Consider the following 26,681-nt stretch of genomic DNA (forward strand, 5'->3'; position numbering starts at 1 on the left):
CGACAGATGTTTGCATACCCATTGACAGAAGCTTCAGCAAAAAATATGGACCAACAGACTTCATGATAGCAAGCTTCTGCCCAAATTTGAAAGTAGAAAAGACTTCATAAAGTAAAACTCGTCCCACACGAGAGGGTGGTTGGTTGGGTGTGGGACGGGAGGAACTCGAGTTGTAGCCACAGCCAAGAGGTGAGTTCTGGGCCCTTACGATTTACACAAGTGAATCTAAGGTGGCAAAGAGCTGCAAGTAAGCTATCGAGTTAGAATTTTTATTGTGGTGCAACTTTTTGATTTTTTTGAAAAATGGAAAAGCTGAATTTCGTGTTTTAATTAAGCACTGTTTTTTGATGGGGAAAAATACCGTGGAAGCCATTTGGCTCGCATTTGCGATTGGTATTCCAACTTTAAACGCGGTCGTACGAGCACCGAAGACTCGAAACGTTCGGGAAGACCAAAAGATGTGATTATCCCATCAGACAAGTCCGTCAAATCGTGTTGACTGATCGAAGAGTCAAAGTGCGTGAAGTTGCTGAGACTGTGGGCATATCAACCGCCGACCCAGGTTTCAATTTTGCATGACCATTTGCATATAAAAAACCTCAATGTAAAATGGGTGAACAAAAGGAACATGTATAACCGCAATCCAAGCGAATTTTTTCGTCGATATATCACCATGGATTAGACTTGGATCCAACATTACATTCCGAAGTCCAATCGGTCATCAGCTGAGTGGCGAGAGGCCGGTTCAAAGCGTGTGAAGGCAAGTCGATGGGCTGGTAAGGTTTTTGCCAGTATTTTGTCAGTCTTGGGACTTTTTTAACGATCTAGTATCAGATAATAATTCAAAAAAACAAAAACAAAAAAAAAATTAAACAAACTTTCGATATTAACTTTTGCCAATGAGAAGTCGATAATTTGATGGAAAAATGGTCAGATTTGATTATTTTTTCGACGTTTTGACAGTTTTTTTTAGAAAAGGAATAGGTTCTACAAGTAATAATACGTGTTCTGCTTGCTAGAAGTACCGTTAATGACTAGTAAAAGTGGAAAATAAATAGAGAAATAAAATTGGCATAATTGCAACTTTTTCGAAAATTTAGACGTCGACGCACTGGTTCCGGAATTTGCACACATATTTTGGCCATAGGAGCACAGCTTTTAAGCCCTATTAGCGTCTAAAATTCGAAAAAAAAAAAAAAAGATTATAACGAACCGCCCCAGTGTTCAGCTCAGAAAGTGAAAAGAAATAAAATCACTACCCACATTAGTTTTGTAATAATTCAGGCACGATATTGTCGTATTGAATCTGGTTCAATTTAAATTCAATGAGTTAAAACAACCTTCGCCTGGGCAAAAAGTTTTCAAAATTATGATGCATTCCTCAATAAAGCTCTCTGTGAACTTGTGGAAGCCGAAAAAATATATACGCAATTTCTTGTCGGCAGCTTTTTATTATTTCACAAAACCAGAATAATGTTACACTTGCGGATTATTAAAGTTTTAAAGTATGTAAAGCTTGATGTAAATCTGTACGTTTGAGAGAATTGGTTACATCGATCTTTATTTGATAATTTTTATTAAACACTTTTGACCGGCAATTGATTTTATATTGATTTAAATTTTAAGATTAAATTGTTATATATGCGTTGTATAAATTGTAATTGTATAGAGGATTTTTCAAATTATGAATGAATCTCCGACAGGAAAAGTTATAGCAAATCAAAAAATAACATGATTGGGACGAAAAGTTAGTGGACCATTTCATTGCAATTATTTTTAGTGAATAATAGAGTCCGGATTAAGGCGAGACCATCAAAAGTTTGAGGATTACCAGAGAGCGAAAATGGTGATGGATTGGCAAAATCTCCAATCTTTTTTCTATCACCGGATTAAATCGGGACGTAAATTTTTCTTTGCTAAGCTCTGGAGGTTGTTAAATGTAAATTGATAAACTTGCATCAAGAGCAACTATCTTTATTTTTTTTTTGTTTTTTTTTTTTTTTTAATTTTTTTGTTTGTTATTGTTTGCCGTATGTCCATATTACGTTAGCTGAGAGTCGTTGCCGTTGTTGCCATTCGAGTTGAAAGTGAACGATTTTTTTTTTCATTTTTGGTATTTTGTTTTTTTTTTTCTAACACAACAACACTAGCAAATTCCACGCAATGCTGCTGCCGCATAAGACGGACCCTTGCTGGGTTGGTTGTTCAGTTGTACGGTTGTTAAATGTTGTTGTTGTTTGTTGTTCTCTGCTTGTTGATATATTTTGAAATTGTAAATATGTTGATGGTGACACCACAAGTACAACAACAATAGTAGTAGCTGCTGCTGCTACATACAACAACAACAAAATAGCAAATGAACAACCCATTTTATTGGTGCAGCGATTGCTGGTTGGTTGATTTGGTTGCCGTTGTCCGCGGGCCGCGTCTGAGAGAAACTTCGTTAACTTGGAACTCCATGTCGTTTTTTTGTGGTTGTACAGAGAACACACGCTTGCATCCTTGCATAATTTGCATCTGCAGTTGCCTTGCATTTGCCACCTAGCGCCCGCTTCCGGTCCCTCATTTTTTGTTGGCCTTAAACTTGGCATAGAAGCTCTGAATTTGGGCATAGCGTACAGGAATGGAGTCAAGGATGCCGGTATAACTAAAATTCTGCTGCTGACGGTTCTTCTCATGCAGATTATCGCCCGATAGATAAGTGACCACATTTTTTTGCAGCTCACTCACATGCGGATCGGCGTGATTGGCAACCAAATGATTGCAAAATTGTGCAATTTGCAGAAATACCGATGCGTCCCGATCTGCAAGAAATTTGAAAACATTGATCAATCAAGTTAGTCCCGAATCTTTTCCGGCGCTTACCCATTTTGCGTGATATTTTGAGCAGCGACAGCGGCTGACTCTCATTGTCCCGCTGAGCGCGTAGATGGCGATTGCCGTGCTTGAACTCCTGCTCCAGCCAGCGTATAACATGGCGCACGTTCTCGCTGCGCTTCTTAAGCTCGTCCAGCTCATTGAGAACTAGAAGGGTATACATGTTAGTGACTCTCAAAGCACATAAAAGGGTTTTTATACTCACCAGCATTAGGTATGAGAACAATGCACTTTTTGGTCCTCACCAACGACTTGACAATGCCGTTGTATTCGGTCAAAGCCTTGGCATCCACCACTACAAAGGGCGACATAACCACATGGGCGGGACTATCGCGCAACTCCTCCTCGAGGGTCTCCACTTCGTTCTGCAGCCAGAGTTTGCCCATAATTTCACATTTCTTGGACATGGCCTCGGAGCGCTCCTCATCGGCGCCGCTGCTCGACTGTAGATTCAGTTTCTCGATGACGCTGTTGGTGGTGGTCGACGCGGAAGCTGAGGTACCACCGGCCACTGAGGTACCTGTGGCGCTGGCAATCACAGCAGCCGCCTTCTCAGCATTGCGATTGCGCAGATATCCCTTGCGGGGAAGCTTACGGCACTCCTCGACGGTGTCCTTCTCCTCGTTACTGGTGTAGCTCTTGCGGACTATGCCGTTCTTGCGATCCGAGTAGCGACGCGTGCGTCCCTCATTGCGTTTGCGTGTTGTCTTTGGCGCAGTGCGACGCTCGCGACGTCGGGAGCCGCCTCCCTTCTTTTCCTCGCGTTTCTTCTTCTGGTTTTCGGTGAAGCGACGAGTCTTCACACAGAAACGATAGTTGAACTTCTTCTGCTTACAGATAAAGAATCCGAAATCGACCATCTTGAAGATGCGCAAAATGGACTCTTCCTGGGGCGTTACACGCTCCCGTATAATCGTCTCCCAGTCTAGCGTAATTTGAGTGCTCTGGAAGATGTCAAAGTTCTTGAAGGCAAAGTCTTCGCTCAGTGGCACATTCGCGCGAACATCAAAGAGCTCCACCAAGGCTTCACGCACATTACTGGTGGTCAGTAGATCACGTTCAAAATAAACCTTTCGTGTGAATACATCAATGTTGCAGTAGTTCAGCAGCTTCATAATCTTGTGAACAAATTCCGGATTGGAGTGATAGCAGCCAATTAATATTTCCGGATTGATGCGCAGCCAGTCAAAAAGCATCTTTAGAGCACGTATGGTGGCCTCATTGTGCAGACAATCAATAATTATGTTTGGGTTAATCTTGGTATACTTGTTGCGATACACAAGTTTCTTTGGCGGCTCCGAGATGGTAACGGGTGCCACTGGGACTCCTCCAATCGAGGCTTCCGGCACAGCTGCCCGAGTTGACAAAGTGGCCAAAGGATCCTCGGTGCTCTTAAAGTTCATTTGCAGCACCTCAAAGCTACGCAAGAGCTCCTCGGAATCAATCTCCTGTGAATTGGGGCGACGTTCCAGCTCATCTGGATAGACGAGTCTTTCCTCCTCAATAACCACATCTTCACTGTCCGAATAGACATTGGAGCCTGCCTGCTGACGTCCTGTTCGTTCCTTCTTCGTGTAATCTCCTGCTGATGAACATTTTTGATACGTAAACAAGTTAGAAACACTTTAAACAAGTAAGAACGCTTCAGTCGAGTCCCCGACTACAAGATACTCGTTACTCAATTTAAATATATATTCATGGTTTTTATGTTATTTATGTATATATTCAAATGCTTGCGTTACCTAAAAAAAGTTTCTTCGTCTTGAAAACTGTGATGTGGAAAGATTCCGAGGGAATAAAAGTGAAGGTGTCAGATGTGCTTAGTTAATTATGTGGCGGAAATCAGTTGGAAATCAGACAAGTTCATTATGCTTTGTACGCTAATCAAGAATATCTATATCTATGGGTCTGCCATGTCAACTTCTTTACTCTACATTGTACTCTATTTACAATTGATAGGTACAAAAAACTTCATGTGGTTTACTTACTATTTGGCGCCTCATCGGGCTCGGCCGCATCAATGTCACTAAAATCGGTATCGAAATTGGAGCTAAGATCTGTGTAGTCTTCTTCATCGCTATAGAAGTCAGTATCCATGTCACTTTCGCTGTCATAACAGGAGCTGTCGTCGGATTGGGCAATCTTGCGACGACGACGTCGGAGACGCATGCCACGGCGCTTGCTCTTGCAGGACAGCGGTGTCTTGAGGTCGCTCTCTTTGGCCTCGTCGCTGGAGCGTGTGGAAATGGGTTCGGCACCGCCCAGTTTGTCATTGTCGGTTGCATCCTGTGTCTTGACGCCTCCATCGTCCGCCGAGTGTTGGCTATCTCGCGAATCTGAGCTGCAATCCTTCAGTGAATGCGATCTTGCCATCATTTTCTTATCCTTACGCTCACATTCACCTACAGCGGCCAGCCAGTTCTTATACTCGTTGCGTGACTTGCGCACTGTTGTGTCAAACTCTTGGAAACGTTGCTCATACTCCGTCTGGAAGTGTTCGTTGTCTGCGGCACGTGCCAGAATCATTTGCTCAATGTTGACAATGCAGGCATCCATTAGATCGGAGCAGGCGGCAACCAGGAAGGCGTGAAGTGAATACACCTTGGGTGAGTTGATCATCTTGAGCTTTGACAAGCAAAAGAACAATATGGAGATGATCTTAAAGATGCTTGACTCAGGCACCCGGAGCATCTGGGCACAAAGGATCTTGCGCAAGTCGATGAGTACACAATGACATAAGGAGTTAAAATCGGGAACTTCCTTGTCAAAGAAGAATATGTCTACAATCAAATAGAAACGTGCGTAGAAATCCTCAATATTAAAATCCAGTTTGCCGGGATCCATTTGCTCCAGATATTCCGTGTGCTTGGCAAACAGTTTGTTCAAATTGTTTTCGCTCAGTTCGAACGGAATGATGCACACCAGAGAGTAAAGATAGTGATACGTGGAATCTAGATCATAGTTCTGTCCATAGTAGAGAGTTCCCAGCTGATTTTGTGCCATGCCAATGGCCGGATTCAACTTGAATGCCTCCAAATAATACTTGGCGACCTGCTCCTTGCTGATGCTCAAACTCAGCTGGCTGTCAATGCGAAAGTCCAGAAAATACCGGTGCAAGTCCCCTAAGCTAAGCAGCGATGAATGAATGGTATCCAATGCAAAGGACACTGCCTCCAGGCTCTTATCAACAGCGGCCTGCGACGGCTCTAGCTCCTTGCCCACATTTGAATCGCCAATGAAATCGCTTATGTATCCCTCGCTGATAATTGAGAAATCAATAAGATATTTCAAATCCAAATCGTAAATCTCCTCCATTTTGGCTGATAGTCTCTTGTAGTTGAAGATTCCTGCACAAAGGAAGCGCTCCAGCTTCTGCATATGCTCGGGATCTGTGCCATGCTTATGTGAGTGCTTCTTTACAAAGGCGATAAACTCGTAGTAACCGCGACGCCACATCACCTCGCGGACCTTCTTTCCCACCGATTGATAGTCCTAGAATGATGTAAATTTAATTCGATATAAATTATATAAAGTATAATTCGCATAATTTCATACTTAATTTTACATTCAAGATAATAACCTAACATTGACGCAAATTAACAAATACAATAGCATCATATTTGTATTTAATTTCTTACAATTTCACATTTTATTTAACTTTCGTTTTCTGCTTAAAAATAAGTTAAATTCAGAATTGTTCTTTACAATTTTTTTTATATATAATTTTACTTTTAAATCAAAGTTAATTTAGGAAGATTATTCGTTACTGCTAGGAAGGGGTGTCGAAAATAAATCTGCCGATGGAAGTAATTTTGAAACTTCAAATTTTTTGTGTAATAAGGGTATTTTCAATAGAAGCTTATATTTGTTACTTTTTCAATCAGTTTTATATTTCATTTAATTTAATTAAATAGACATATGCTCTATACTTTATGGGTATATCCTATAACTATCAAATGCACTGTAAAAACATTTTTAAAATTGGTTTTTGTACAGATAACTCTATCTATGTCCAAGTCGTAAAAAAGTTATATTTTTTTTTGTTAATTTTGCCTTCTAATTTTAATTTAAACAAAAACTTATTTATTATGACTTATGTTGCTTAAATTGGGCAAATCCCCAGATAAACCAACCAAATTAGTTGGTTATACAGTCGGCTGGGTTGGGAACAAGTGTTCCACTTAATAAAAATAATTTGAATTATTTTATGACATTATAATGTATTGCCAATTCTAGGAATAAGTCATGTTGTGACTGGTGCCATAGTCATAAGTTTCTTACAACTTTTAGCACTAAAATAAATAAATCTCAATCTAATTTCCATGTAAATTTTCAAAATCTTTTGCTTTATGTTTAGAGTTTATGCCAAAATTTTTAAATTTTCCAAACTCTTACTGTCTGAGATAAGCACGATTATTCTACAAATCGGAAAACAGCTGTACATACACATCATAAAAGCTAATGTTAATTTCATGATGAAGGAATAGCGTGTGAGTCATCTTAACAAGATCTTTCTCTTTAAGAGCATGCTAAGTAGATTCTAATATACCATCATTGTCTCTTTAAATTGAAGGTTATAGAATTGGTTTGCTTCAATTATTCCAGGGATATCTCATCATATGTACAATGTGTATATAGTATAATTACCTTGAATATAATTTGCTTGCACAGCTGCACAAGATTAGCGCGTTTTTCCTCGATTTCATGCTGGAACAGTTGTCCAATATTTTGAACATTCCGCTTGGCATCGTCCAGCTGTTTGGAGACGGTATACAAAGCGCTGTGAATAGTTTCGGGTAAAGTTTAGTAACAATCAATTATGGAATTGGGAGACATATATACCGATACAGATCCTTAACCTCCAGGCTGAGGGCAGAGTTGCCATTGCTCGAGTGCGAGCCATTGTGGTGGTTGCCGCTGCCGCAGAGCGACGATTCTAGATTGCGGCAGCGACTTTTCCCGCCACCGCCACCGCTGCCACCGCCAGCGTCGGCAGCGCATTCGCTGGACGCGTTTGAACCGCCGGAACTAAGTGTCGACTCCATGATCAAAGTGTGACACTACAAACAAAAAATAATTATTGCAAATTGACTCAACTACAAGTACAAGCGACAAGCGTTAAACTTTCCAGCTTATTATTGCTTGGACATTTTCAATTGCTGACGAATTTTATTTGCACAAAAATTTGCAGGTTTTTTTGTTTTTGTTGCTGCAATGCTGTCAACGAGCGTTTATAGACACATTCATACACACACACATTCACATGTTTGCATATTTTGTATAAATACACACATGCATACATATATATGTATTGCGTATTGAATAATCAATTAAACTGGCTGCTGCCTCTGCTCTGCTGCTCTGGCATTTTCTATGCAGTCTTATTTTTACAATGCTTGCGAAATATATTTCTGCAATTTCACGCACTTCTTTGTTTCATTGTAGTTCTTGCACGCGCAGCTGTTGATTAGACGTAGATAATTCTATTAAATGAGTGATTTGCATTACCTCTATCAGTTTTTTTTTTTTTTATTGTTTTAAGTCTTCAGAATTCACGTTTTGCGTCGCTTTTCCCTTCTTTGTTAACAACAAAGTGGCAATGCACGTTCAGACAACCAATCTCATGCGTTTCGATTCCGTTCATGAACTAGTTCACGGCTGGCATGTGCGAGATAGCTTGATTCATTGCATGACTAGGACATTTTACACCATACCATACCTGATGTCCATATGTCTATTGTAAAATTGTCAATTAAATATGAACACATACCAATGTTAAAGGGTCTTAAGTTAAATTACCAGTAAGTAATCGCTCGTCATGCGAATTGAACGTGTAGACGTGATGTACGTGAGCAAATAATCTCAGTGTTGAGCAACGCGCTTCGCTCGATAAATTGAACGCAGTTCTGGTATATATCGATTGCTGGCAACTGATTGGCGGTCACTTTTCAAAATTGTAAATTTTCAAATTATGACGTTTTGGGCTAAAACTGAATAAAGTTGAATTGTTTCCAATGTGTAGCTGTGTTGAGAATGTTTTATTTCTAATATGATGAGCACAAAATATTTAAAATGTTCTGGAAAATGACAAAAATTAAGTATTTCGCCGACTACAAGTTGAATTCGCTGTTTATAAATATGTTAGAGTATGTAAGTGTTTTTGTTATAATCATATGGAATTATCACCTTTCTAAAAATTGTGACCAATAAATTCGCTATTGAAGTATGTCAGGCATAGTAATGAGCATAAGCCCAGCTTAGGTACGTCTCAGGTCCCTCCCAGGTTCGTCCCATGTCCGTCCCACCTCCGTGCCAGGTCTGTCTCAGGTAGGCGGCAGCTGCTCTTGTCTGAGTAATTCCTACATTGTGGGATTGAGTGTGCGCATCGACAATAAATATTGATCAGGTTTATATTTTGTCTGTCAGCGCTCTTAGCGATTGCGTTCAACCCTCCGCGGATCACGTCGCGATCGCTTCGTGTTTGATAATCTATATCGTCTGGCCGAGCGCCAGTCGAACCTCTATAAAACTTACGCATTGACATTTCAACAGTTTCAGTTTCAATTCTCGCGCGGTTCGTTGAAGATCGTTTCGGATCTATCGCTTATACATATAATAGGTACGTCAATTATTTTTGTTTATATATATTCGTTATAAGAACTTGAAATGAGTCGTTGCACTCGAAATAAGCTCGATTCTATAATTAATGAATTAATTTGAAATCGTAATTGCGAGCGGTGCTTTATTAATTTATGTTGTTGTACAATGTGAATTGCTGGCTTTTTACTAATAATATAAAAGAGTTGCCTTGACAATAGTTTTCTAAATTAAATTAATAAAATTCTAATAGTATAGAAGTGTAAATATAGATCCATATATACACGTAAAAGTAGATTTTACTTATATACACATATTTCAATCCACGTTAAATTCACTTTCAAGATTAATCCGTCTCAAATCTTATCGTTCAGTCCCATGACAGTAGCAATAGTACACGATGTGCTCGGCCGTTAATCTCCCTTATCGGCATTTATTTATGATTTCTGATGTGTGTTTCAATCGGGATTACCCGAGTTGTCGGTAGTCAAGTATTGAACTAACATTACAGTTTACTTAACTTCTTTGAAGAAATCTGCCTTGTTCACATACCCAACAATTAATAATTATTTGTCGATTCATCGGGCAGACTATAACTTATAGAACTTTTTATATGATGCACCGAAAAATAGTTTGTGTATATATATATATGTTCATTAGGGTGCATCCAATAAAAAAAATAAAAAAGAGTTTTGATACCAAACTTCAGAATCGGACTAAAAACACTAAAACTTTTAACCCGAATAGCTCTAGCGTCAACATATGATAACAAACGATGGGCATTTGTTAAAATTTTATGTTAAGACAACATATTAACATTAGATTAACTTTTATATGATATTCTAAGAGTAAATTGTTGTCTCTAACTGATAAAAAGTTGATTGAAGCAATCTATTGAAGTTAGCTGATCGGAAAATGCGCTTTAAGGGGCGCCGATATTTTAAAAAGAGTTTGAACTTAGAAAAAATTTGAGGGGTTGAGCCTAAAATTAAATTAATCAGACAACGAAAAGTGAGAAAACAATTTTAATATGTGGCTGCAGATGATAGCAAAAACATTCCAAAAACTGCTACATTTCGAGTTCTATTTTTAGAATCAATCGACCCCATAATTTAGCAACTAAAATTTAAATTTGGGGCACTTTTTATTGTTTCCGATGATTTGAATTAATAAACAGGACTTTAACACTAAATCTAAATTGGACAGTGAATTTGAAAAGCACACAATGAACTTGACAACGATTTTTTAACGATTCACATCAGCATTAGCACATCGTTTTTTAGCAAACTTCAAATAAATTTGAACCACTTACGATCATCAATTGGACAAGATAACTTAGCAGTCTCCGTTTGCAATCAATCGAATATCTCCAAATATGGTTAAAGTAATTTATGATTTTGCTTTCATAAAAGCTAACAATTAATACCTCAATTTGAGGGACCTTAAATCAATTTTACAGTTTTACAATTTTAGAAATAACAAACCATTATAAAATTAAAGTTTAAAATTCTTCATTTTATCATGTATTTTTAAAGTATGTATTCAGGATGTTATTGTTAAATTCAGACAATATGCGGAAAAAATGGCAACGACTCAGCATTTTAAAAGAAGAAGTCTAAAATATTTGATTTAACTAAAAAAAACATGGGCTGACGTGGGAATGGCCAAACTTAAAAATTAACTTCCGATAGGTCAACATCATAAGAGTATTGTCACCCAATTTGGTTCCTCTAACTCGAATAGTCTCGGAGATAAAAGTGTTCAAACTGGTATACCATAATCTCTCACGAATCTAATAGTACCCATTTTTATGTAACGAGCTAATTATCATGTTATAAGTTTTTATTGTAGTAACATTTAATTAATTTTAGTAAACATTTTTGACACTGAAGTTGTCAATTTTATATGTTATTAAAGGAATTATCTTTTTTTGTTTATTTGCTTAAAAAATGTGTTGCTAAAAAGAAATTGTAGGGGGGTGGAGGGGGCGCCGAAAAAATCTTTGCCCCGGGAGCAACTTATCGTCGCAACGGCGCTGACTGAGCTATATGCAATGCACACATCATTAGAAAGGTAAAAGAATAAAAAACACTTTTTCTCGGTAAATTTGCATTTTTTTTTCTTGTTACCAAATGGAAACGCTGGTACCGACAGGGTACAGGTTTTTCCCATACATTTTATTTGCATTTCGGTATCGTTTTGTTCATAAAATATGATTATTCCTATGGCAGCTATATGATAAAGTAAACCGATTTGAACCAAATTTGGTCAGGATGTACACAACCAATTTATATGCATAGTCTGTAAGTTTGGTTGAGATATCTCAGAAAAAAAAAGTTGTTCATAGTAAAGGTGATATTGACCCCGATTGTTCCCATGACAGCTATATGATATAGTGCACTGATTTGAACCAAATCTGGTCAGATATACCAAGGAGGAGCCCCCTGTTGGATAAAGCTTTGTTCATTAGACTTTTTCTAAAATATTTGTATTTTGTAGTATTAAATTCACCAATAACCTATTGGAATACCCAATCATAAGAATAAGTATTCGAATTTGAAAGAGTGTTAAAATTAGACTAGGTATTAGTATTAGTTTGATTATAATAAGTATTCTAATTGGTATAAGTAATAATATTAGTATAAGCTAGAGAAAGTTGTTAGAGTGTAGAAAATACAGTTAGGTTGACAAGTGTAGAGCTGAACAGTAGAACGTTTTAACACCTCTTCTGTGGAATCGTTCGTTGTTTTGTTAGCTTTTTTTAGTGATGTAAAAATACATCGAAATATCGACAACTCGATTTTCGCGGTTGCGATTGTTAAGTACTTCAACTCGATCATTTTGTTTACGATCTATCGAGTTGATTTTTATCGATTTCCATGAAAACATCGACAACTCACAAGAGTTTGTTTATCGTAATTTATTTGCAGAACTAAATGATCTACAATCGTAACTTTTTTTGAAATTAAGCCCTTATCGAGAAGTTACGTGAATTTAAGCGCGCGGTAAAGGTCTGTTATCGGGGGCCTTATTAGGCGATTTATTAGGAATTAAGCCACCAAAATTAATTTTAAGACTAAACTAGTTTATTAAATAAACTTTATTTTTTTAAAAATCGTTGAAGTTTCTGACATTGCAAATTGTTTTTTTTTGGTCACAACTCGATATAAAACTCGATATATCGTTATTTTTTTTCCCGATATGTCGATAACTTGATGATTTTTTGGGGCGATTTTCTATTTTGGCGGAAGGGGGCGTGTCAAAAATTTAAAACAAACTTGACCTGCTTCAACGCATTTAGAGTTTGTGGGTAAATGATTGGTATATCTATCTCTTATAGTTTCTAAGATTTAGGCGCTCACACGGACGGACAGACGGACAGACGGACATGGCTATATCGACTCGGCTGTTGATGCTGATCAAGAGGTCGGAGATGCCTCCTTCTCCCTGTTACATACATTCCAAAGAACACAATATACCCTTTTATTTATTTTTTAAGTAACGGGTATAATTATGTCAACTTCTCTACAGAAATTTCTACCGTTCATTTCAGCAGAAAAGAAAACTGCAGAGTCTGTGAAGGAAACAGAATTTCTCTACTGTAGTGTAAGCAAAGCTCTGAGTTGTGTATTATTATGAATCGTTAAAAATTGTTTTTGCCTTTCAAATTGTAACGCCCCAAAAAGGGCGGAAAGATTTACCAGCAATAAGAATTAATGTTTTTTTTTACACTTTTTCTTATATAACTGAATGATTCTTATCGGCACAAGTTTTGAACTATAATTGCTTGAAGTAGTACTTGCTTATCAGCTTGTAGAACTGTAATTACTTGGAAATAAGCAACTTAGTGGGTACTAAAACTGATTGTGCAATTGGTAAACTTGCAGGTTCGTGTATGGATCTACATTAAAATATAATATTACACTCTTGTCCAGGAGTCTCGACTACGAGATACCAATTTACCAATTTGAAAATAATAATAATTTTAAATTATAATGTTGGAGTTATTTGATTGAAAATTACCAGATCTACATACATATGTATTGCATTTAGTATAGTCTCTATAAAACTGACCTCAGAGCCATCTTAATTAAATTTCATTATTATTTTTTTGTTCCTGCTTTATAAATAGAATTTGAAATTAACGTCACCAATGTATAATTTTTCAGTAAAAAATAAATTAATGGCCTTTAACAAATGCAAAATGTTTACTTTCAGTTGACAATTTTTGTAACATGAAGCTTTTATTGTTAGCCCTTGTGGCTACTTTGGCGGTAAGTTTGAGCTACATTCATAAAATGTTCTAATCTCTTACTATAATGATGTATTGGCATTACAGCTCTCGCAAGCCTTGGTCAAGGAAGAGATTGAGGCTAAGGAATATTTAACAAATTTGAATAAAGAGTTAGCTAAGCGTACCAATGTTGAAACGGAGGCTTCTTGGGCTTATGCTTCCAATATCAACGATGAGAATGAAAAGAAGAAGAACGAAGTTTCCGCCGAGTTGGCCAAGTTCATGAAAGAAGTCTCCGCCGATATAAAGAAGTTCAATTGGCGCAGTTATCAATCGGAAGACGTTAAACGACAGTTCAAGGCGCTCTCCAAGCTAGGCTATGCCGCCTTGTCCGAGTCCGACTACGCCGACTTTCTAGAGACTCTTTCGGCCATGGAATCCAACTTTGCCAAGGTCAAGGTGTGCGACTACAAAAACAGCAACAAATGTGATTTAGCACTCGAACCCGAAATCGAGGAAGTTATCACCACCAGTCGCGATCCGGAAGAACTCAAGCACTACTGGGTCCAGTTCTACGACAAGGCGGGTACTGCGGTCCGTCCCCAGTTCGAGCGATACGTAGAGCTAAATACAAAGGCAGCCAAACTGAATAGTAAGTCTATTTGAATTCATATGTAATTAATCAATCACATATATATCCCTTTCCTGTCCTTAATTAATACTTGCGCATTATTTATTTTTTACCACTCTGTCTTTGAGTTATCTAATCTATATTCTTATGTTACCCTATCTTTCTCGTATCCTTATACAATCAAAACTCTTCCCATTCTCTATTCTTAAATCTATCTTTGGTCTATCTAAGCAATGCTCTTACGTTACTGTATAATTCTTCTAACCTTCTTCTATTCGGCGGCTCGAACCATAGAGAAAGACATCGGTTCGGTTCGCGAATTGGTTTATATACCCTCTGAACCGAAGGTTTGGATTCGAAGCTTGGTTCAATTTCATTCAAAAACATTTGTTTTGTTATACATTTTTCTCTACATTTTGAACTAATTAAATTAAAAAAAAATATAGATAAAATATTGATGATAATTTAAATTTATTTGAAGATTTAAATATGACTTATTCTAATCCGAAGTCCCAAAGATTTGCGTAATATTAGAGAACCATAAAATTTATGTAATTGTTTTTTTTCGAACCGAACCTTTTATTTTAGAAAGCAGTTCGGCTTCGCAAGTAAGTAATTTTAAGGGTTCGGTTCATGACCTGGATCAGGCTGCTTAAGAGCCCGAACCGAACCGGTTCTACGAGGTTCGGCTCAGAGCCAGCCTTGAACTTGCCTCTCTTCTTCCCTTACTCTATTCTAAAGTCTGTCTTTGATCTATAAAAATTACTTTATTTTTACGTGACTATCCTCGCTCTATTGTTAATCTGACATCCCTATATTTTTCCCATTTTCTATTCTGAATTCTGTTGTGTATCTAAAATAACTCTATATTTCTTCTATCCTCTCCGTTGCTGACAGACTTCACTTCGGGCGCTGAGGTCTGGCTGGATGAGTACGAGGATTCAACTTTCGAGAAGCAACTGGAGGATATTTTCGACGAGATTCGTCCGCTGTATGAGCAAGTCCATGGTTATGTGCGCTATCGTTTGAGGAAGCATTATGGGGATGAGGTCGTATCCGAGAAAGGTCCGTTGCCCATGCATCTGCTTGGTAACATGTGGGCACAACAATGGTCTGAAATTGCGGCTTTAGTGTCACCTTTCCCGGACAAGCCACTGGTTGATGTCTCTCACGAGATGGTCAAGCAGGGCTATACTCCTCTAAAGATGTTCCAAATGGGCGATGACTTCTTCACCTCCATGAACCTTACAAAATTGCCACAGTAAGTTTAGAAACTATGTTCCTTGGTTTGAATCCAATTCAAAGGGTTTACCAATTTCAGAAACTTCTGGGACAAGTCGATAATTGAGAAGCCCACAGATGGTCGCGATTTGATCTGTCATGCCAGCGCCTGGGACTTTTACCTTACGGATGATGTGCGCATTAAGCAGTGCACTCAGGTTACTCAGAGCCAGCTCTTTACGGTGCACCATGAACTGGGCCACATCCAATACTTCCTGCAGTATCAGCATCAGCCATTTGTGTATCGCACTGGTGCTAATCCTGGCTTCCATGAGGCCGTTGGTGATGTCCTATCGCTGTCTGTGTCGACGCCCAAGCATCTTGAAAGGATCGGTCTGCTGAAGAACTTTGTGCTCGATGAGGAGGCGCGTATTAATCAACTCTTCTTGACTGCTCTGGACAAGATCGTATTCTTGCCTTTCGCATTCACCATGGACAAGTACCGTTGGTCTCTGTTCCGCGGGGAAGTAGACAAATCTAAGTGGAACTGCGCCTTCTGGAAACTGCGCGAGGAGTACTCCGGTATTGAACCTCCAGTTGTGCGCACCGAGAAGGACTTCGATGCACCTGCCAAGTATCACGTCTCTGCAGATGTGGAATACCTGAGGTAGGTAAACCCTTAAGAGATCTTGTGAGCTGTCATTAAAAAATTTCGGTTTCAACCCTCCCACAGATATCTGGTCTCTTTCATCATACAATTCCAATTTTACAAGTCCGCCTGCATTAAGGCTGGTCAATACGATGCCAAGAATCCTGACTTGCCCTTGGATAACTGTGATATCTATGGCAGCGCAGCCGCCGGTGCAGCTTTTCAGTAAGTATCACACACTTGCATTATTGTGGATGGGTTCTAGAAATAAATTAACTTGATCTTAAAAGAAAAATGCTCTCCATGGGCGCCTCTAAGCCCTGGCCCGATGCACTAGAGGCCTTCAACGGGGAGCGCATAATGACCGGAAAGGCAATCGCCGAGTTCTTTGAACCCCTTCGTGTCTGGCTTGAGGCTGAGAATGCCAAAAACAAGGTGCACATTGGCTGGACCACCTCCAACAGTAAGTCCTTGTAAGTTCATACTTGAAGATTTTCTAAATGTCTCTTATATTGCAGAATGCGTGTCTTCTTAATGGAAAAGACGCAACCAAGTTTAAAAGTTCTTTGCTTAATAAATTGTTGTGCAGTATTAACAGCCATTTAATATTCAAAAACAGCATTTTGTAATCTTTAATTTGTAATGTCTTTTCATTTGCAAACAACTATAGAAGTTCTTTGCTAAATAAAGACTTTTCTTATATATCGATTGTCTTATATATCTAAAATTTTTCGAGATAAAGACTAGTTGCTTTTGTTAAGTGGATCGCATTATAATCTGAAATTTGTTTATAATGTGTACAGAGTGTAGAATCCCCAACCAATTTTAAAGTTCTTTGCCAAAAAAGTCGTATCAATTGTTTGGATCATTAAAAACCATTTAAAAATCAAAGCTCGTTGCTTTTGCTAAGTGGAGCACATTATAATTACAAATTGTCAATGGAACAACCAATTTATATGTGGAATCGCTTGACCCTGGGTCTTTTGGCCAGTTGCTTCCAAGAGCTGCGCATGCTCGGAACGTTTTTGGTTAAGCCACAAGCTTGGTTACGTGTCGCGAATCTTAAAAACCGTCCAATAGAATAGATACTGTGAACAACTCTTTACGAGTGTGAAATGCTTCAAGCTCTAATACTATTAGTAAGTAAATTGTGAATAGAAGAGGCCACTATTCTCCATCATTAAAAAGGACAATAAAGGCTGATTATTTTGTAGATCCTTTTTATCATTTGGTTGATTGGGCTGCCTAGAATCCTACAGTAACTTAATTTTTAAAGACATAATTAATTGTGGACAAAAAAGTGTTTTATTCGGACTAGCCACTAAAACAAGTTCGAATTTATAGACATAGCAGTCATTAACTTTATCTTTGGGAAGTAGCATTTTAAAGCGAGAAATTTATATGGGCATTAGAAGACAGAACATCAAATATAAATCAATTAAAATCATAAATTTAAGTAACTTTACGCGTCCTACAAAGGCTATTTAATAAAAAACAATAAGTTTTTAAAATCAATAACCTGAACCAAACTCTGATGTTTTCAATTTATAATATTAACAGTTCTATATTAAAAAGTTTGAATAATGTACGATTATTACATTTGGAAATGTCAAAAGTGAACCGTAAGAACAGGAACCACTTTAATACCCTACATGTGTTTGTAAAGCTCTAGCAATTGGGAAGGAAGAAAATGAAATTGAAATTCATATACATGAAACTCATCTGAAGCTCGTAATAGTTAGTGATTTAGTCCAGATCATCGTCTGTTTCTCGAGCCACATATATCTTTAAAGTTATATCAATTTACAAACCATATATCTATTATTTAATGTATAGTTTGGGCTGGCATTTATGTCGGCTAGTTCAATGCCTGATCCCAGCTTGTCTGCGTTTCTGGAAGAGATGAATCAACAGATAGCCGCTGCCTATGATCAGGAGGGATTAGCCCTTCTTCAGAATGAGCTGAATGGACGCAACGATGTCATTGCACTGCATCAGGCTGATATTGCGAATGAGAAACTGCTGACGTATGTGAAGAGCCAGAACAGTCGAGTGGCCAAGTTCAAGAGGCTGCAGTTGGGTGATGCACTGCAGCGGCGTCAGCTGGAACGTATGCCACAGCTGGGATATGAGGCACTTGGTGGTGTGGAATAGAACCAGCTTTATACCCTGGCAGCCAACATGAGTAACAGCTACCACAGGGTGAAGATGTGCGCATTCAGACAGCCGCGTAACTGTACCCTGACGCTTATTCCAGATGTACAACGGTTGGTGCAGGGAAGTCACAATATCGAGGAGATTGAGTATTACTGGCTAGAGTGGCGACGAAGCACGGGTCTGGCCACACGTCAGCAGTTTGTAGCTTTCATGGATCTGTACAAGAAGACAGCTCAACTTAATGGGTTTGTCCATGCGGAGGACTACTGGTTTCGCAATCTGGAGCTCAGCTGTCACCAGGCTACGACGCTGTTGAATGAGCTGATGACGTCTCTGCGACCGCTGTTCCTTCAGTTTCATGCGCATGTGCGGAGCTCGCTTAGGAAGATGCATGGGGAGCGCCTAGTTCCACGAGGACGACCCTACCCGCAACACTTGGCGGAGGTGTTTTTAGGCAATGCCTTCAGACGCCCTCGTGCTAATTGGTTTGTGGATTTGCCATCACCCGAGATGGATCTAGCCAATATTACGGACGCACTGCATCGCCGTGGACTTAGCACAACTCAGAGAGTATTTTGGAATGTGGCAGAGTATTATCGGGGACTGGGACTGCCCCAATTGGAGAGGTAAGACATTAGATCAATCTCTTTTTTTCCGTCTTCTAAGTGGTGCTCTTCCACAGCTCTTTCTGGTCACATGCAAAGCCAGTCACCACAAGCAACGAGGATCAATGCTGGCACAAGGCCTGGAGATTCTATGCTATGTCAGGGACCAACTTTAGTTTCTGTCCGCTGAACGATGAGGAGCGATTCTTCGACATGTTTGAGGCACAATGCGATCTGCATTATTTCCGAGCTGCCACAGCGCAGCCAACTCTGTTGCGTGAGGAGCCTTTTCCAAATTTTAGCAATGCATTGGGTAAATGCTTTTCTTTGGCCGCCTCCTCGCCGCGATATCTGCGCAAGTTGGGGCTCCTGCAGGGTAAACAGTGGTGGGGTTTACCCTCTCGCCTTAATCGCTTGTATATGCAAGGCTTGAGGATTATCTTCTTACTGCCCGTTTTCTATGTCTTGGATCGCTACCGAGTGGAGGTGCTTAGTGGCCACATAGAAGCGGATGACAATGAAGCCTTCTGGAGGTTAACACAGATGTACACCGGAGCCACTGCACCACACAGACGCAACAACGAGCAGTTCGATGTGCCAGCCAAGCTCCTTATGGAGGTAGACGATCAGTACACGAGGTGAGTGAATCTATTGCTTGATCTATGATGCAACTCCGCAATAATGTCTGTTCTCTTCCTAGCCAACTGTTGAGTACAGTCTTGCAGTTTCAGCTCTACATACACTTCGGCAGCATGACGGGCCAGTATTTGGAGGGATCTGCAGATAGACCTTTAGATCTGTGCGATTTGTCAGATCATCAGGAAATTGGACCAGGACTACTTCACGCTATGTCCCTCGGATCATCGCTTCATTACAAAGAAGTCCTGCAGCAGCTTTTGGGCACTGGGGAACTGAGTATGAAAGGTCTCTTGACGTATTTTCAACCTCTTCAAGATTGGTTGACCCTGCAGAATCGTCAGCATGGAGTGGAAGTGGGATGGAACTAGCTTTTATTATCTTCTCCTGAAAGTATGCTTCAAAACTTTTCAAAAGCTTTGTAATCTGACTACATAAGCATGCATTTAATAATATATAAAATTATTCATATGAATTAAATAAATGTTAAAAAGATATTTATTGGGTCGCTTATGTTTTTCAATAAAATTGAAGATAAATCGCAGATAAACAACATCCATATCCATTAAGTACAACAGTCTAATACTGCTAATGCTATTTCCACGACCACTCACATTTGAAACGTTTCTTAAAGTACAATGGCCAGTTAGTGGTGCTATGTCTAAATGACAAAGGATTAAGGATACGCGATATTTCATCCCATAAATAGCAGCTTATAAAATTAGTCTATTTGGCCAAGAAGTGATGTATGCATGAACATAACTCCAAGCACAAATCAGTGATTGATAAAAGAGCACACATTAAAAGATAACAGCTTGTCTTTTATTAAGACCTAATCAACGTTAAAGGTTAAGAGTATTATAGAAATCAGTAGGTTTATGGAATAGAAACAGAGAAATTTAGCTCATCTGAGTAAAATTAAAACTGTTTTAGATTTAATTTGACTCCTATGATTAGTAATCGCACTCTATTTTTTGATTAAACAAAATTAAAACGATTAAATTGTGCAAAAGGCGAATCGATCTCTTTGTATAATACTCTTATTATAGAAGGTTTATGGAATAGAAACAGAGAAATTTAGCTCATCTGAGTAAAATTAAAACTGTTTTAAATTTGATTTGAGTCCTATGATTAGTAATCGCAATCTATTTTAATTAAACAAAATTAAAACGATTAAATTGTGCATAAGGCACATCGATCTCTTTGTATTAAAAATATACGAGATACAGCCGGAAAGAATCTAATACAAATTAAAATAAAATGTAAACAATGTATACACTATTATTAAAATGCAACTCATTATGCTGGCTCCCGGAGGTGCTTCACTTCATAGGTAATAGTAAGTACAAAGTAAATAGTTATAGTAAATTACAGTTGACTGTCTTATGCTAATTGGGAATACAAGGGTAGGGGCGTAACGGGTACTTAAATTATTCACTCGTACACATAGCTCAATTAGTTTTAGAAACCTAATGGAAATTGATTTTCCCACGGTTTCAGTGACGTTAGGTCACTATCACTGTTGAGCTTATATTGAGTATAGCACCATTTCAAGCTATTAATTCCTGACCTTGACTTTCAGCTCTTAAAATAATAAATAAATAATAGAATTGTAGAACTGTTCCAGGTATAAATTTACTTGTACTACTTCAACCACATCACAGCGTTAGCGCTTATTTATGAGCTCATTTCCGAGACAGAACACTATCTCAATCCCGAACTAATTACATGCTGAATCATTAGTGTTTTATACCCTGTACTTATTTAAAAGTAGATAATGTTTAGCTCTGTTATATCTATTTCTATTCAAATGAGTTTTGTATGTTTTATAACCATTACAATTAAATTGATAGTTTTTTGATAAAAAAAAACACTTTGCACATATGATGTCGTGAAAGTGAATCTGGAAATATTCTATTCTCATCTCTTGAAGATTAATTAATACATTTGAGCTTAGTTGCATGATAGGTGCAAAAGTTACAGAAAGGTCTTATGGGCTGAAGCTGTGCCTTAACTGACTTTAAATAATAATTGTTGACACCAGGAAATGAATAATTTTAGATTTGTTTGAGCTAAGTATGCTGAGAATCTTATAGTCGCGTATACTCACTTCTACATGAGATAGGTAATTTAGTATGCCCGATGCGGCAATCACACTATCAATCAGTACGCCAAGTTGAGTAACCACTGACGAGTCATGACTCGTCCAGTTAGCACCTCGTAGATAGCTCTCTCTTTCACTCTTTTTATTTTTATCTCTCTCTCACTTAATTTATCTTTCATTTGATCTTACCTGCATTCATCAATTACCCCTTACTCCCCTACACACCAACAGTGCATGAGTCAAAGCATTTTATACATGTGGCTAGGTCAAGAGTGACTACAACAAGCATTCCACAAGTCCCACAGACATTGGGGCAAGTGTGCGGGTGATTTTTGCATTGCAGTGGAACGCATGCTCGCGCAGAGACTGCGACGCAATCGCAGACGGCAACGGCAACGTCAACGGCAACGTCAACGTCAACGTCAACGTCAACGTCAACGTCAACAGCGACAGCGACAGTGCTTGAACTGTAGGAAAATTAGTTTTGCAAACTCGTTGATTTTTTATTAAAATTTTATATTTAGTCAAATTCCTACATGAAGGTAATGAGAAAAAGTATAAAGACCTGAGCGAAGTAAGCATTACCGTCCTTTTGCAGATGGAGACTAGATTAGTGATGAAATTTATGAGTTTATTATTATCTTTCAAAAAAAAAAACCTCTTCAAGAGGTTGAAGTCTAGCGACGAAAATCTACATGCCCCAAAAATTTTTTTATCCAATTTTGTGACGAACGATATTTATTTTAATATCTAAATTACATAACAACAATAATTATAATTAAAGAAATCACGGACGGCAGCACAAAGGGTGTGAATGGCGACTAGAAATATATACAGCTAATATGGAAAATTTGCTACAACTGTCCGATCAGATCGAGCTATATAACGATCGAAAGGCTAGGTCCTAAATAACAAAATGGTACACTAACTTTCGCTAACTCACCTGGTTCAAGAGGTAAGGGGTAAAGGAGGGAGGTGAACAATTTTAATGATTGCAGCTAATGGGGCTGTTGTGGATTTTTGATAAAATTGTTTATATTTTAAAAGTTTTTATCAAAAATTCGCGTCGATTGATACCTCGATCACCCAAGTCGGACAACTGATTCAAAAGATTAAATTTGATATTTTTGGTGATTAAATTTAATTTTCGCACCTTTCGTGCTGCTTTTTCTAATCATATTGATGTAAATATTCTATTTGTTTTTCTTCTTATGAAAGTAAAATTATAGACATTTTTACTAATCAGGATTTTAAACCTATAAAATGTTGAAAAAGATACAGTACGATGTATAAAGTTATATAGCAGAAGCAAAATTTGTCCCCACGCTTCCCTGTCTTGTGCGCGTCTCCCTTAACTGGTAACACCAAATGTTGGCTTACCAATATATTCGAGGGTTTCCTCTCCTTCGTGACTATATGTGAATGCGAAATTCTTTAGAATCACCAATCAAGATACGTGATTACTATTTTTCGAACTCATCACGAAATGTTATTAAATTGAAAATGTAAAATTTTGTGAACAGGGTCCGTATCTCCGTGAGACCTTAAACTGTTTGATTCAAGAACTTAGTAAGCTGTGTAAAGAAAGATAGGAATATCAGTCACTTGGTTTATGTACCTGAAAACAGTTTTTTAACGTTTTGAAAATAGTTTAATTTAATTTTATATAATTAATATTCAGGAATAGAGATTTAAAGGAAACACGTGAATATTTGTATTAGCAATAAGTAATAAGTCTTCGTTAGTTTTTTGCACACTTAATTTATAAGATTTAAGATCTAATATTATTTCTATTTTCTAATTTTGTAACTAAATAAATAAATAAATTTAAATTTTGTAACAACTAAATAGAATTGTTATCTAAGAAAACATGTTAAATTGTCTCTGAGAACTCACGCTTATTCAAAATCCCTAAGAGCCGACGATTTATTTACTTTCTGAGCGTCTTGACTGTTATGTATAAGTATTCGCTCAGTTTAGAGTGGCTCACAGTGACTTTCTCACAGTCACTATTATTATACTGTTAAACTTTTTTTGACTGATTAGTACTCATATACTCATATGTATGAGTATAAGTGTTCGTTGTCGTATTCGAATACTTGTCTATGGCGCCCTCACCCTCCCTTATAATTGCAAACATGCAAAACATTTAAATGCACACTAACACACACATATACACCATTGTTATTCCCAAGCTTACGGATGAGTTTACGTGTTGTTGTTGTCGTTGACAGCTTGTCGCCAACGTCAGCAGAGACTGAAGCAGAGGCAGCGCACCGAGTGCTAATTCCGATTATCTCACACAACATATAGAAGCATTGGGCATTGCGTTGACTGCGACTGCGACTGCGGCTGCGACGGTGACTGCAAATGCGATGTTGTTGAAATTTGAATTCATTTTCGAGTCAAAAAAAAGTCACACAGTAATTTCGAAAATAAAAATTCTTACACTCTAGTCAGTAGAGTTTTAGACGCGTTACGTGACGATACGTGGGTGTATGTGGGCTCCGAAAAGTCCCAAACGTGAACAAGTAGTCTAGTAGACAGTGTTGAAAAGAATCAAAAGTTAATCAAGAATCATTATATGATTTGTTTGTAAATTTAGGATCGGATATAGGAATTTCATTTTGAAGATTATCTTATAAATAATCCACTCAAGTGAAGTTTTTCCCATTATTCTGGTCTTCGTCCGATCCGTTATTTAAGTTTGGTATCATATAATCGTTAAAATAATGTCATTAAGCTGTAATTAAAATTTTTAATTGTTTGTGAAAGATTTAATAAGCTGTGCCAGTTGACCTTGACAGTGCTAACTATATATTTAGATCTCATTGTTGGATAAGCAACATGTGGCACAGTCTCATTATCATATGCTCCGCTGTATGGAGTCTAGTCTGTGGCAATCCACAACTCAACTTGCCAACGCCACAGCCAGAGATCTTCTACAATGGCTACACGCCCAATGTGGCAACCACGCCTGCCCAGCTAAGGGCCGATCGCGATCGCAGCCAACGCTATGGGCCTCCCTATGCGGATGATGGAGGAGGAGGAGGGGGCGGAGACACTGGTGTAGGCAGCAGCAGCAGTGATGATGGACTGGACGACTTTAGGGTGTGTTGTGTATAGATATATATATAGATCATTTACTGACTGATTGAGCGGTCTCTCGTTTGCAGTACGGTCAGACCTATGATGAACGCATGCGACTGGGTTACGCCTATCCCACGCCCCGTCTGAACTTTAGCGATCGCGCCGATGACTCACCCTTCAGTAGAGGGGATGCCAATCGTTATGGTGGCCAAGATAATCGTTATGCGAATCACAATTATGGGCCAACTTCTAGCACCGATCGCAACTATTACGATCTGAACAATAATAAAAACATTAATAACTATAGACCCAACAGCAGGGTAAACGACCAATTTGACTACAACAACAATCCGAATGTGGAATTTGTGGATGTGAATAATCGCAATCGTTTCGAGAATCCCTATCTGCCCAATCAGGATAGATTTAATCTGAATCAGGGCTACACGGATCGTCAGCGCTTTCAGCAGGATCGTCGCTATCAACAGGAACTGGAAAAACTGCGCAATCTTCTCGTCGAAACGGACCAAAAGGGCTCCCTCGAGTGCACTGCTAATGTGGCTGCTCAGTGGAATTTTGAGACCAATGTTAACGATTTTACACAGACGGAAGCGGTGAGTGTTTCGGGGTAAAGGTGGGCTAAATACCCTTGAAATGTTGTTATTGTAATAGCAATTGTAATTGGAATTGGAATTAAGGTGAATCGACACGCGATGTTCTAACAGGTCTGTGTTTAAGTGTATTTTCATCAGCTTCAGATTGACTCGTATGCAACTTGGCAATTTTCTTGACGTACAAAATATATACAGCTTGAAGAACACACACAACAAAGTCACCCAATGAAGGTCGTTTGAATGGCGAGTTTCCCAGGCAGACATGCCAATGTCAAAGTATTGTACTCTGAGAATTTTTGACTATCTTGCCGGGTAAAGCATGATCTTAAGATGTCTAATATTTACTTACTACCAAGACTTGAGCTTCTTAGAAACAAAGTAAAACTTGAACCTAGAATTTCTATTTTTATTATAACTTAAAATAATGAAATTTCCGGTCTATTGCAACCGCAAAAAGAACCTCTACACGAGGTAAAAGTCTATTGACGAAAGCAATTTCTAGCCCCAAAATTTCTGATATCCAATTTTGTTACGAAGAAAATTCAGTTTAATACAAAAATTTAAAATAGAAATATAAATTAATAATAAAAAAAAGAAAATTGGCATTGTGCACTGTGCACAGTGCGCAAAAATGGTGAGCTTCTTTGTACATAAAAATTATTTTATGAGCAGTGAATTTATATTTTTATTTAAAATTTTTTATATTTTTTATAATTAAAAAAAATAAAAAATGGCCCCAACGGCCCCGTTAGCTGTGATCGCTTAAATTTTGACCCTCCCATTTACACCCCCGTATCTCATGAGCCAGGTGAGTTAGAAGAAGATGTAATTTTGTAAGTTAGGATCGGTATATAGCTCGATCTGATCAGACATTCATAGCAAATTTTCCATATTAGCTGTATATATTGCTAGTCGCCCTTCGCACCCTTCGTGCTGCTTTCGTCTCTAGCGCGAACTGCCGTCCGCAGTGATATATCAGTATAATTTTTCTAACATTAATCAAATATTATCAAAATCTGAAATCCTTTTTTAAATATTGAGAAAGTTTTAATTTGTAGAAATACAAGATAAATAAAATAAAACATGAGGTAAATTATATTAAAATATTGTGATCGTTTGTATTTAACTTTATAACAAAGTTTTGTATGTGATAACTATATCAGAGAAATTTATCCGTCAAATGTCTAGAAATTAATGTCAAAATTGAAAATATCTCTTTGATAAAATTAAATTGAAAATTGAATGTTGTAAAAGCAAACACATTGTTTA

The 26,681-nt window shown here is 38.0% G+C and overlaps 4 protein-coding genes across 4 annotated transcripts in view; 3 read left to right on the plus strand and 1 right to left on the minus strand.

Moving 5' to 3' along the window:
* Positions 1-1,431: 1,431 nt before the first annotated feature.
* LOC117780166 (protein SMG5) lies at positions 1,432-8,611 on the minus strand. The gene is made up of 7 exons (XM_034616591.1): positions 8,386-8,611; positions 7,720-7,937; positions 7,525-7,657; positions 4,866-6,369; positions 3,083-4,459; positions 2,866-3,024; positions 1,432-2,804 (listed from the first exon to the last, which is right to left on the minus strand). The coding sequence occupies exons 2-7, from the start codon at positions 7,920-7,922 to the stop codon at positions 2,563-2,565; spliced, it is 3,618 nt and encodes a 1,205-aa protein (XP_034472482.1). The 5' UTR covers positions 7,923-7,937; positions 8,386-8,611; the 3' UTR covers positions 1,432-2,562.
* Positions 8,612-9,376: 765 nt separating this feature from the next.
* LOC117780143 (angiotensin-converting enzyme) lies at positions 9,377-16,915 on the plus strand. The gene is made up of 8 exons (XM_034616564.1): positions 9,377-9,496; positions 13,693-13,748; positions 13,814-14,360; positions 15,237-15,600; positions 15,661-16,227; positions 16,294-16,434; positions 16,500-16,672; positions 16,728-16,915. Exons 2-8 carry the CDS (start codon positions 13,710-13,712, stop codon positions 16,742-16,744), a joined length of 1,848 nt encoding a protein of 615 aa, XP_034472455.1. The 5' UTR covers positions 9,377-9,496; positions 13,693-13,709; the 3' UTR covers positions 16,745-16,915.
* Positions 16,916-18,390: 1,475 nt separating this feature from the next.
* On the plus strand, positions 18,391-20,065 carry LOC117781301 (angiotensin-converting enzyme). Its single transcript, XM_034618052.1, has 3 exons — positions 18,391-18,992; positions 19,049-19,609; positions 19,672-20,065. Exons 1-3 carry the CDS (start codon positions 18,391-18,393, stop codon positions 19,976-19,978), a joined length of 1,470 nt encoding a protein of 489 aa, XP_034473943.1. The 3' UTR covers positions 19,979-20,065.
* Positions 20,066-24,171: 4,106 nt separating this feature from the next.
* Positions 24,172-26,681, plus strand: part of LOC117779467 (angiotensin-converting enzyme) — an 84,241-nt gene continuing 81,731 nt past the window's right edge. Inside the window, exons 1-2 of the mRNA XM_034615673.1 lie at positions 24,172-24,822; positions 24,888-25,412. Of these exons, the coding sequence (XP_034471564.1) occupies positions 24,559-24,822; positions 24,888-25,412 (789 nt within the window). The 5' untranslated portion in view covers positions 24,172-24,558. The remainder of the gene's footprint in view (positions 24,823-24,887; positions 25,413-26,681) is intronic.

The sequence above is a fragment of the Drosophila innubila genome (genome assembly GCF_004354385.1).
Source record: "Drosophila innubila isolate TH190305 chromosome 2L unlocalized genomic scaffold, UK_Dinn_1.0 4_B_2L, whole genome shotgun sequence".
NCBI classification, from domain to species: Eukaryota; Metazoa; Arthropoda; class Insecta; order Diptera; family Drosophilidae; genus Drosophila; species Drosophila innubila.

Coding starts and splice junctions, on each gene's coding strand:
- LOC117780166 (XM_034616591.1), bottom strand. CDS start 7,922: ATGGAGTCGACACTTAGTTCCGGCGGTTCAAACGCGTCCAGCGAATGC. Junction 7,658..7,719: donor GAGGTTAAGGATCTGTATCG/GTATATATGTCT, acceptor AACTATTCACAG/CGCTTTGTATACCGTCTCCA. Junction 6,370..7,524: donor GCAAGCAAATTATATTCAAG/GTAATTATACTA, acceptor ACATCATTCTAG/GACTATCAATCGGTGGGAAA.
- LOC117780143 (XM_034616564.1), top strand. CDS start 13,710: ATGAAGCTTTTATTGTTAGCCCTTGTGGCTACTTTGGCG. Junction 15,601..15,660: donor AACCTTACAAAATTGCCACA/GTAAGTTTAGAA, acceptor TACCAATTTCAG/AAACTTCTGGGACAAGTCGA. Junction 16,228..16,293: donor GCAGATGTGGAATACCTGAG/GTAGGTAAACCC, acceptor ACCCTCCCACAG/ATATCTGGTCTCTTTCATCA.
- LOC117781301 (XM_034618052.1), top strand. CDS start 18,391: ATGAGTAACAGCTACCACAGGGTGAAGATGTGCGCATTCAGACAGCCG. Junction 18,993..19,048: donor GGACTGCCCCAATTGGAGAG/GTAAGACATTAG, acceptor GCTCTTCCACAG/CTCTTTCTGGTCACATGCAA. Junction 19,610..19,671: donor GTAGACGATCAGTACACGAG/GTGAGTGAATCT, acceptor TTCTCTTCCTAG/CCAACTGTTGAGTACAGTCT.